At 31.6% G+C, this 12,682-nt stretch overlaps 1 protein-coding gene across 2 annotated transcripts in view; it reads left to right on the forward strand.

Annotated features, from left to right (window-relative positions):
• thsd7aa (thrombospondin, type I, domain containing 7Aa) overlaps window positions 1-12,682 on the forward strand; it is a 151,082-nt gene that overhangs the window by 78,043 nt on the left and 60,357 nt on the right. For both annotated transcript variants that reach the window (XM_051136946.1, XM_051136947.1), the window contains exon 6: window positions 5,049-5,252. In XM_051136946.1, the coding sequence (XP_050992903.1) occupies window positions 5,049-5,252 (204 nt within the window). The remainder of the gene's footprint in view (window positions 1-5,048; window positions 5,253-12,682) is intronic.

Consider the following 12,682-nt stretch of genomic DNA (forward strand, 5'->3'; position numbering starts at 1 on the left):
CAATAAAACCTCCTCCTTCATTGTAAATCACATGAATTGTGTACGGGAAGCCTTTCAACACATTACTCACACCGCCCCACCTCTCACCTCTATCTGCACCATCAGCATCTGGGCCATAAACTTATCAGAGCCTACTGGGGCAGAAGATTCATTTTCTCAAAGGTTTATGAACGGGCGCATTGTAGAGGGAACAATAAACAAAAGAGACCCACAGAAAAATAAAACATGTCACAAAATAGACAAAAGACAAATCACGGGTTAGGAGGCTTCAAAGAGACAAACACAAGCTTCAGATGGTCTCTGGATGGAACCGAATTTGCTAGATTCACAGGATGGTGGTTTACCTAATGCTGCTGACAGTTGGTATAGTGTATCAAAGGTGCTGGCACGCTGGCTGCTTTTCTCGTTAATTATGGCTGGGACAGCGACCCGTGCCATGACTAATGCATATTGACTCTTCCCTAATGAAGCGACTCAAAAGGATGGGATGGGAGGAAATTCTCCAGCATGCATCTTAATGATGGATTCTCTGTGAATCCGTGTTCCACTCTTTCTTTTCAAACGCCCACGGATCATATTTCATGACATATAGCTGTAATGGCAAGTCTCGGCATTTGTGTACGTACAGTATGTGGGCTCTCATTATTCAAGGAGATGTGGCGAAAGAAGTGGAGTTTTTTTTTTCTCCTTCTTTTAACATACAGTATCTCCCGCACAAGGACAGCATAGAACATGTTGATACAACGTCAGTGCTTATTACATTAATAAAACACATAAGTAACTATTAGCTTAGGGTCATAAAATCTGTATTGTTGCTGAATTAGGAAAACAAAATTAAGAATATAAAATTAATGAATTTCAGGAATTTCAGCTGAATTACCACAGGAGTTTGAACTAGGATGACAGAAAGAGGAATTTAGTGAATTCGTTTGAATTTTTCACTCATTGGAAATGGAAATGACTGCATTGCATGAGCTGTGTTGCGCAATGAAAAAAAAGTGTATATATTATATGATATATACTATGGAAAATAATACAATATTATTATTATTGTATAAAAATAGATTGCATGATTGAATATTTATTTATTTATTTAATGGGGGACCGGACAGGAAAATATTATATAATTTTTTATATTGTTTCTGAAAAAAAAATTGTATCTTTCAAGTGTATAATTTTATATTTCCTGTTACCTGTTTCCTGCTCCCATATAAAATAAAGAACATTTATAATAACAATATTTCAGGTATTTTAATTTAGATATTTTTAAATATTGAATGTTTCTAGGAAAATTTATTCATTTGTTTATTTATTTATTTATTTATTTATTTATTTATTTATTTATTTATTTTTATAATAGGGGACCGAACAGGAAAATATTATATAATTTTTGATATTGTTTCTGAAACAATGTATATATTATATGATATATACTATGCAAAATTATACAATAGTATTTTATTGTATTATATAAAAATGTATTGTATGATGATTGAATATTTATTTGTTTAATTATTTTGTTAGTTAGTTAGTAGGGGACCGAACAGGAAAATATTTTATAATTTTTGTAATTATAAATATGTATTTATATGTGTATTACATGATATAATAACAATTTAATTTTGTTAGTATGTATTCAGATTTAATATAGCATATTTTAGTATGTAAATAAGAAAGAGTGTATATCCAAGAGTGTATATCCAATATTATTTTATTGTGTTATATAAAAATAGATTGTATGATGATATGTATGAATATTTAGTTAGTTACGAAAATATTATGTAATTATATAATAGGAAAATATAATATATAGTATATAAATATATAATATTATAAATATATATATATATAGTATGTAAAATAGTACAATATTATTTTATTGTATTATATAAAAATAGATTGTATGATGATTGAATATTTATTTATTTACTATATATATATATATATATATATATATATATATATATATACTACATTATTATATACATTATTATATATTATATTTTTTATAACATTTTATATAATATATAATATTTATATACTTTTATAGTAAATATTCCACATTTGGATTGTTACTTTTTCTGTTTTTATTTATTTATTTTATTATTTGTTTATTTATTTAGGTAGCCAATTAATTAGTTTGTTTTAATGGGGGACCAAACAGGAAAAAATCTATGCTTTTTTTGTGATTTTAAATATGTATTTATATTTGTATTATATGATATTATAACAGTTTAATTGAATTTTCTTATTATATATTCAGATTTAATATAGCATTTTAGTATGTAAATATATGTATTCAAGTATATGACTTTATATATTTTTGTTACCTGTTTATTTTTTCTGGCACCCCTATAAAAAAAAAAAAAAAAAAAATTGAATCTCAATTCACACTGTAAAATTAAATTTTACCTGACATATGGTTTGAGACTTACTATCAAAATTGTAATCAAAGTTTATTTTGAGTACTGCTTGTGCACAATGCACATTTATATTAAGCCTAAAATATGTTTTATGTCACTATTGATGAGTTTGTATGTATATTTAATAGTGAACCTTAAGTATACTTGCAATAGTTCCTCTTTAGCACAATCAAAAATACTTAAGTAGATTTTTAGCAGACTTTAAATGTACCAGTTTAGTTTACTACAAGTACAACTGCAGGGTAGTGTTATTAAGTACATAATATGTAAATGTATTTGTAGTATACTTAGAATGAAATAAATGTATTTTAAATACATTTTAGTATATTTATTTTTCACTAGGGTCTTTTTAACAGCACTCATTTCTAAATGCCACACAACCCTGGTTTGATGTCAAGCAACATGATGTCTTACCTTCTACAAATGATGAATGTAGATATAAACTGTTATTCTGACAGTGAGGCTGTAATATATATCAGTAATCTTTATAATAGCCTGAACAGGTTACAAAAATAAGCTTGGTGGGCGATAAAGTATAAATTAGCTGTGACATCTCAACCTGAGGCCCCAATAACATGTCAGCGTGCACCTTAGACGTGATGACCCATGAGATCCTGATGAGATTTTTGTCCGGCTGTGCCTTTTGTCTATTTTTGATTAACAGAGGCTCATATGAAACCCAATATCGTGCTTTTGTCTGATAAAGAGACAGAGGCAGCATATGCCATCAGACACCTCCGGCCTGACTGACAGGACGTGATACAATCCCCTTACACACCCACAATGAGCTCTACGCTGACCTTCTGATTAAATAAAGCCAGGAGGAGAGCGCAGGACAGAAGTAATCAGAAAAAGGGACAACGCTGGCATCTCCAACTAACTCCTAAAGGCCCCCCTCTCCCATATTACCTTATCGGCCCCAGACAGCAATGAGGATTAAACCAGAGGCCAGGGACCAGAGAGGGGAGGGTGATGGCAGGGTACATGTAGGTGACCTTGTGCCGGTCATAAGTCCAGTTCACCTATTTCTATTCCTCTGGAGCCCTTCTCCTGCCCTTGAATGGGAATACCCCTGGCGTCAAAGCCTCTTCTGTATTAATGGATTGCTGAATGCATTAGTCCCTTTGGTGAAAGGCAAGCATAATGAGGGAGGAATAATAATATTCATTATGATGAACTGCTCCAGTAATTTCTGTCATCTTGCACGCTTAATGGGCCGATATGTTTAATGTAATATTACAGTGATTGTGCAATGACACACTGTGACAGTTTAGAGGGCTAACGCAAGGGGATTGCAACAACTAGTCGATTAGTTCAGATGCTAGCCGAAGCGTTTGGTGTGAACTTTAGGAGAAAAAAAAACTGCTTTATTTGGAAAAGGATGAAAAAAATGTTTACCCAAAAAATTAATTAAATTAGTAACTGAAAAGAATGATTGTCCAATGAGGGTAAATAAATAATTTATTTTATTTATTCTTTATAACGTATTTTTGTAATAAATAATAATAATAGTAATAGTAATAATAATAATAATAGTAATAAATAATAATTTTATAATAATAATTATAATAATAATAATTATTATTATTATTATTATTATTATTATTATTATTATTATTATTAAATGTAATTAATAACATTTATCTATTATTTGTAAAATATTGTATGTAATAATAAATTATTATTATTATTATTATTATTATTATTATTATTATTATTATTATTATTATTATTATTATTATTCAAATAAATAAATAAATAAATAAATTTTAATTAATAATAGTGATTATTTTGTTTATTTTCTGTAAAATTGTTGTATAATATAATAATAATAATAATAATAATAATAATAATAATAATACATATAATTAATAAAGGAAATATTTGTATATAATAATAATAATAGTAATAATAATAATAAATGTAGGAAGAAAAATAATAATAATAATAATAATAATAACGATAATAATCATAATTAAAAATGTAGGAAACATAGTAATATTAATACTAATACTAATACTAATAATAATATATTTCCTATATTTATTTTCCAAAAAGAAAAGCATTTATATATATAAAATATATTAAATATTTACAGTATATATATTGTAAATATTTAATATTTGGATTGTTATCTTTTCTGTTTTTATTTTAGTTTTAGTAATTTTCTTGCATACTTTTGTCATCATCATTATTATTATTATTATTATTAATTATTAATTACTATAAATAATAATTTCCTACATTTATTTTCCCAAAATGTTATATTAAAGTACAATAAATAGTATATTGCTATTTATATTTCATCATTTTCAGTGTTATTTTTCTATTAATTATATACTATTATAGTATTTTTTATCTTTAGTCATTTTCTTGTTTGCAGTTTTTGGCTTGTTTGCTTGTTTTGTATAATGATTTGCATTAGCATGTTACAACCTATCTGAAATTATGTGAATGTGAAAGCTTGTTGAATTTGCAAGAAACAGAAAAGGTTCAGTCATTTGAAGATATTTTTACTAATCAGTTACTTTTTTGGATGTTAGGATTAGGTTTAGTCTACATGAATCAACTCCACTTGCACTCTTTACTCCCACCGATTAACTCAACCGAATGACTCTTCGACAGGTTTCAAACTGAGGAAAAGGAAAATCTTGAATGATCCCACGGGTGGCACAGGAAATTGCCCCCACCTGACGGAGGCAATTCCCTGTGAGGAGCCCAGTTGCTATGAATGGCTGCTGGTGAAGTTGGAGGAGTGTGTGCCTGACAATGACAAAGTATGTGGACCGGGAACCCAGAACCCACAAGTACAGTGTGTCAACAGTGATGGTAAGTGATACGTCCCCCTTCCATCTGCACGATATGGGACTGTCCGCTCATTCCATTCATAAAGCTAATTAAAAATCTTTGCCTGAATAGATTTTCTATTTAAGGGTCGTGTCCAGGCGTGCAATGTGTCGAATGCAGGAACAAACCCAGATTGTTTTGTTCTTGTGCAGCTGGGTCCATTCTTGAACTCTGTCCATAGGGCTTATGTTCTGGGCTCATGCCCAATGTCGTAATTGCTGTTTTTGCACAGGCGGCTGGTGGTACTTCTCTATTGTTAGAGTGGCCAGAGGGGAAATTCAGAGCAATAAGAAGTGGCACTGCTGCCTTTTAGTCTTCTAAACACAAAGCCACATGTGTTGGGGCGCTCTACCGTCTAACTAGCCCAAAGGCCCAAAACTCTCCTATAGCTTCTGGATGTTATTGGCTTGACTGAGTACACAGGAGCTAGGGAAACCAACACCAGCACCATCTGCACCATCTGTGAGATCAGAGAAAAATACAGTTTACCTGGGGACAAGCACATGCCTGGATGTGTGACAATAGCTGACACTGATGCCTCAATATACTGAAAGTGAGGAGACGTGGGATGCTTGCAACACTATATAAGTCCACTACATGGTGAAAATTCCTGAAATTCCTGACATGAACATCTTGGATGACAAGGGGTTGAGTAAATTATCTATAATTTGTTGTTCTGGAAGTGAACTAATCCTTTAAAGGGCACCTGTTATGCCCCCTTTTACAAGATGTAATATAAGTCTCAGATGTCCACAGTGAAGTTTCAGCTCAAAATACCCCACAAATCATGTATTATATTGTTTTAAAAATGCCTATTTTGAGTGCAAGTCGAAACACGATGTTTGCGTGCATGTCTCTTTAAATGCAAATGTGCTGCTGCTCCCATCCCCTTTTCCAGAATAGGGCTGTGCCTTTACAGCTGGTACCTCAGATACTCACAAAAAACATCTGTTTGGTTTTGATTGTCATGTCTGTCGCACTGAAATCATGCATTTTAAACCATATCAGTTTAAACTTCTGATATATAGTTTTCTGAGCGCACACATCTGAAGCATGCACCCAGAATGCATCTGTCACACGGCATGTGAGTAAACTAAGTTCTCTTTCATCTCTTATTGCACTTAAACTGTCAAATACAAACAAGTTTAAGTTGAAAACACACAGGAGTTATAAAAACACAGACGTTTGTGTCTATGAAGGTAAACAGCTGTGAAAGAAATCGCAAAAACAAAAGAGCTACACCATGGGTGGACACATGCAGATTAAGGGATGGTAATATTATAATAACCTCCCCTTTCTACATCATGGCAGGTGCAAAATCTGAGCAGCTCATTTTTCACACGTTTTCTGGATTGGTGGATGCACCAGGGACACGATTATAGCATTTAAACACACAAAAAAGTCAAATTTTCATTTTATGTCCCCTTTAATTAAAAAAATAAAATAAAATAAAATAAAATAAAAAACATACTATCGTTCATTATTGGGTCATTATTATTATTATTATTATTATTATTATTATTTTATTTTTTTTGAAAGAAATTTATACTTTTGTTCATCACATTAAATTAACATTCTTCTGAACTTTCAATTAATCAAAGAATCCTGAAATGATCTCAGTTTCCACCAAAATTTTTAGCAGCACAACTGTTTTCAACATTGATAATAATAAGAAAGTTTTTTGAGCAGAAAATCAGCATATTAGAATAATTTCTGATGGCTTTCATGTGACTTTAATAATGCAGAGAATTCGCCTTTCCACTGCTGATTTTTTATTTTTATTTTTTAAATGTATTAAGGTGGGAAACATTTATTTTAATTGTAATAATATTTCACAATACTGCTGTCTTTAATATATATTTTTTGATTAAATAAATGCAGCCTTGGTGAGCATAAGAAACTTTTTTCAAAAAATCTCACTGATCCCAAAATCATTAAAACATACTGTACAAACGAAGAACATGAAACACAAATGACTTAATATTGCTTAAGGTCTCAGTGGATTTACAGTTATTACATTGTTTACTCTTACTGTTTGCCAAGCTTTTGTCAAAAGCCACTTTTACATCTAATTACGTAGAGCTGGAAAATCTCCCATCTGTCTTGGTTTTGATTTATATTATTTATACAGCCTAAAACTTCCTAGATATTTGAGAAACGAAATGACCCAGCTATGTTGTACTAACAGTTTTTTAATGGGATTTTATGGATGAACACTTCGCTCTGGTTGATGAGGGAATGAAATTCAGCACAGAAAAAACGGCAATTCTGATTCATCCGATCTAATTAATTTCATATAATAGAGACGAGAGCATAGCTGAGTGAATATTTTAACAGACGAAGTGGAAAGCCAGTTTCCAACATCTTGAAGTGAAATAGGTTCATTTGGTGAGCTTATCAAAAATAATTAACCTTAAATTATTGTGAATATGAGGGACAAGTAGAATATTCCATTTATTTAAAAATAGAACCACCAACTCTGTGACTTCTTTCTCTTTGCCTTCCGTATTGTTAATGTCTTGTCTGGAGGTGCGACACGACTCGGCTTGCATTAATGAATCAATTATGAGCGCACACCGTAATTGTATTTTACATCCTCGCATTTCGCTCCTTGTTCCAGTAAATTTCAGTGTGCGGACATGGCAATTACTGCGACATTCCAGAACCGCAGCATTCACATCGCTAATGAGGACTCGGGGGAGAGAGAAAGACGGAGAGTGAGGACAGAAAGAGAGAGAGGCAGAGAAAGGCACCTGTGTGTGTGTGTGTATGTGTGTGTGCAACTCAATCAGTTTTGCAAGGCTCATAATCAAGCATCCCATTCACACCAACTGAAGGTGTCATACTGCATGTGCCTCAGCTGTCACCACAGAGACGACTGCCACCTCCCCCCGGCCCTCCAACAAACCTCATCTCCTAGACAGTTACCCTGAAACACCTTCCTTAACAATTGTACTTTATATAGCAGACTGATTCTATAGCTGTAGCTGCCATGTATTAAACAGTTCGATGACCAGTTAATTTAATAATGATGCTGATCACCCTGCATTAACCTTAAAATGCATAGCTCTGTTTTCTCCTCTTGAATATGTATGTAGGTCAAAGTGGCTTGGGATATAATATGATACATATACTTTATAGCACTGCTTGTTTTGTCATTGAAATGGTAATTTAATGATTTAGACTGTAGTTTGTGGGTCAGATTTTGCCTGGGGACCAAAATGCCTTAATTAACATACTAAATGTGTCGTTTCAAACCGGTATGACTTTCTTTCTTCTGTGGTATACAAAAGAATATGTTTTAATACAGGATGTTTTGACTTTTTTTTGTCCATACAATGAAAATCGGTGGAGTCCAAAACAACATCTAACTCCAATGACCCCACCCCATTGTATTGGTAAAAAAGAAATTAAACAAATAAATAAATAAAAACAAAAAAGGACAAAAAAAAGAAATCATACAGTATTGGCAAAAAAAAGAACATATTACAATACTGGGTAAGTCATTAAGGAATACTTTTGTTCGTTTTTGTACATTTTGTATATATTGTACAGCATTTTCCATTTTTTATTTTTTTCTAAATTCTTTTTTTTTTTTTTTTTTCTTTTTTTTTTTTTCCATTTCTATTTTTCCTGATTCCATGTTTTTATTTATTTATTTATTTAACGGCTGTTAATCAATTCATCGTGATTAATTGCATACAAAATAAAAGTTTGAGTTTGCCTAATATAATTTGTGTGTACTGTGTGTAACTATTATGTATATATAAAAACACACTAATTAATGTATATATTTAGGAGAAATATGTTATGTACAAAATATTTTTTATTAATATATATAATATAAATTATATCAAAATTATAATAAATACATGTAAATATTTCTAAAATATATACATGAATGTTTGTATTTATATATACATAATAATCACACACAGTACACACATATATTATGCAAACTCAAACTTTTATTTTGTATGCAATTAATCGTGATTAATCGTTTGACAGCCCTCATTTATTTATTTATTTATTTACATTTTTCTAGACTCTGTTTCAAATGGTTTAATTAAATTTTATTAATCAAAAATAATGTTAAAAGCAACTGTTAGAACTGTTAAAATCAGGTTTAGCTGGTTTTAGCTGGTTGTCCAGCTTGGTCATAGCTGGTCAGCAAGCTGGTTTTAGAGGGATTTTGACCACTTTAGCTGGGCAGGCTGGGAGACCATCTGTAAAAAAACAGCTAAAACCAGCTTGATCAGCCTAGCCTGGCTGGGAGACCGGCTAAAACCAGCTACTTCCAGCTTAAACCAGCTAAGACCAGCCAAGCAGCTTAGCTTTATATTAAAAAATTTATTTATTTATTTATTTAAGAAATACAGTGTTGTGTATTTACATTTTTCTGCTAAATAAATTCTGGTAAATAATTCTTCTGGTTAATCTTCATATAAAATGCTTTAATATTTTTTTATTACTTTTAATAAATCTTTTATTAGTAGTTGCGCTATCATTACATTAAGTAATATATTTCTGTTACAGTTTCTTCAAGTTAAACTTAACATTTATTTTGATGGGTTGCTGTGAAGACCTTTAAGTTAATATTATAGTTAATATAATACCCAAATAACATAATATTTAGCCCCTGACATGCTAATTTTACCAGCGGAACCAAGCCCAAAATCGTATATGGAAACTACTTTTGGGCTAGTTATGAGTAGCAATTGGGCAGGTTTTGTTGTGAAAACCTGGAAACCCTGATAAATGATAGTTTTTCTCACAAGAAATGGTAAAATGCTCATTAAGTGACTCTCAGAATAGTTTTAGAAAGTATGTTTATGTGTTCATGTACTTATATTTTGAGGCGGCAGAGGCTGAAAAGCGTCACACGCTTCAGTATGTATGTAGTAAAAACCACATGTGAAACCACATGTCTATGTCATTCATTCACACAGAGACACGCAGAACGCAGGATTCATGTTTAAATAGTAGGCTATTTTTGCAGCTTAATATTCACAGACACTAGTTCATAACGCAATTGCGTTTTTATGACTGGATTCTGTGATTCTCTCTGCGTTTTCCAAATCACGGAAATCCTAGCATATCCTGATACCTAAATAGTACTTGAACGTTGCATAGAGAGTGTAGAATCCAAAAACTGAAAGAAACACTGGTCATTACTCTATTCTTCCCTAGCCAAAGGCTTTCTGCAACACGTTGACCCATTTAAGTCCAGATACCTTGCTGTAGTGAGAAATAATATGATTTGTTCAAGGTCACCTCTTTCTTTGTCCTGCCTCATAGACAGCGAGACGGTGAATATGTTGTTCTGGCACCAGTGGCGAGCCGCCTATATAAATGAAATTAACTCTGTTAGTCCCTCCGAGTCAGTCTGCATTTAGCTGAACTCGCTCTCTCCCTCATTAACTTCGGGAAGAGTAGTGTGCAGCCTCATCAGAATGTGACAGCGCTCAATGGAGAAAATGTCAGATGCCGTCTGGTACTTTTCCATCAGGGGACAGTCAGACGCAGGTGAGGTTTAACACATCTGAGATGTATAAGGGCTAGACGTACAGCTGATATTACATTTCCCCCCAGCATGTACTCACTGAGTTATTCATGAGGACAGTTGATTTGTTTTTCCTCAAGTCTGGGATATTGTGAGATGTGCCTTATGTGCTACGTTTTATTTTATTTTATTTTATTTTATTTTATTTATTTTTTATTATTTCATTTTATTTTATTTTATTTTATTTTTACCCAAGACTGTAACCAGCTAATGATTAGCTTGAACCAATTACTTATTACACTTAAGCTGGATATTTTATATTGTATAAATATATTATTATGAAAAACTCTTTCTGGAAGCAGTCACTTGGTGTGTTGGTTTATTTTAGTCTATTAAGATCTATTTTGTATTGTGTTTTTCAAATTAAATTCCTAAAAAGGCACATGAAGGTCTGTAATGGACTGTAATGATTTTATGTTGACGTGAAATGCTTCCTCTTGGATGTGTATAAATGCCAGCGGTGTGCGGAAGTCTAACTCTTTCCCACCCCCAGTCTCAACCACTCCTCATTGTTCCCTAGTGCCTCCCCTCTTCTCTCAATTATTGATTCCTGTTGTCTGGTGCTGATGAGAATAGATCTGTTGTGTCCCACGGGGTCCTGCGGTGTCATCTGACTCAGTGGGTTTTCTGTCACTTTGGGCTTTTTTCAGGGGTGGGGTTCACCGATCGATACAGGGGCTGGTGCACAAGGGGTTGGTGTCCAAAACTAGGTCTTTCAGATGACCTCTGTGAGCAAACTATGTTTTGTTGCTTTGTTTTGTCTGTGTTTACTTTGTTGTGATAGTTTGGTTTTCATTTTGTTCTGATTTGTTTTGATTGTTCCTTTTTTTTTTTTTTTTTTTTTTTTTTTTTTTTTTTTTTTTTTTGCGTTTTTGCTTTTTTGTTTGATTTATTGGTTTTGTTTTCTTTGTTTTGTTTTATGTTTGTTTTGCTTTTATTTATTTTGTTTTATTAATGTTGGTCTGTTTTACTTTGTTGCTATATTATTTTGCTTTTTTATTGTTTTGATTGTTCCATTTTTTTGTGTTGTTTTGATGGTTTGGTTTTCTTTTTGTTTTTTTCTACTTGTTTTGCCTTTTGCTTTTTTGATGGTTTGATTTTCTTTTTGTTTTATTTTGTTGCTTTTTTAAATTGCTTTTTTCATTGTTTTGATTGTTCCTTTGTGTTTTGATGGTTTAATTTCTTTTTGTTTTATTTTGTTGCTTTTTTATTTGCTTTTTTCATTGTTTTGATTGTTCCTTTTTGTTTTGATGGTTTGGTTTTCTTTGTTTTGTTTTTTTACTTGTTTGCCTTTTGCTTTTTAGATGGTTTGATTTTCTTTTGTTTTCTTTTTGTTTTGTTTTGCTTTGTTTTTGTTGTTGTTGTTGTTGTTGTTGTTTTTTTGTTGTTGCTTTATAATTTTTATTATTATTCAGTTTTTTTTTTCCATTGATCTGATTATTCCTTTATTTATTTATTTATTTATTTTTTTCATTTTATTTATTTATTAAAAAAATCTTGAACCATTTGCATATAAGACATACCCCCAGTTTCACCAACAAGGCTTAAACCTAGTCCCAGACTTAAATGTAAGTCTGACCTCTTTCTACTGATAGAAACTTGCACTAACCAATGTTAAAATCTATCAACACCTTTGTTTTGTCTCACAATGCACACCAGTGGTGTTTTTTTCTAAGGTATATTTATAAAAAAATTGTAAATGTCCTAATTGAGCTATGGCTTAATCCTGGCTTAGTCTAGGCCCTGTCTGTGAAACCAGGCCATAATGATTTCAGTTAAATGTTATATACTTAAAAAAATGCCACAATGTACATGTTATATAGCTGCAATTGCTGCATTGGCTGTTTTT

This window comes from Labeo rohita, chromosome 19, assembly GCF_022985175.1.
Source record: "Labeo rohita strain BAU-BD-2019 chromosome 19, IGBB_LRoh.1.0, whole genome shotgun sequence".
NCBI lineage: Eukaryota > Metazoa > Chordata > Actinopteri > Cypriniformes > Cyprinidae > Labeo > Labeo rohita.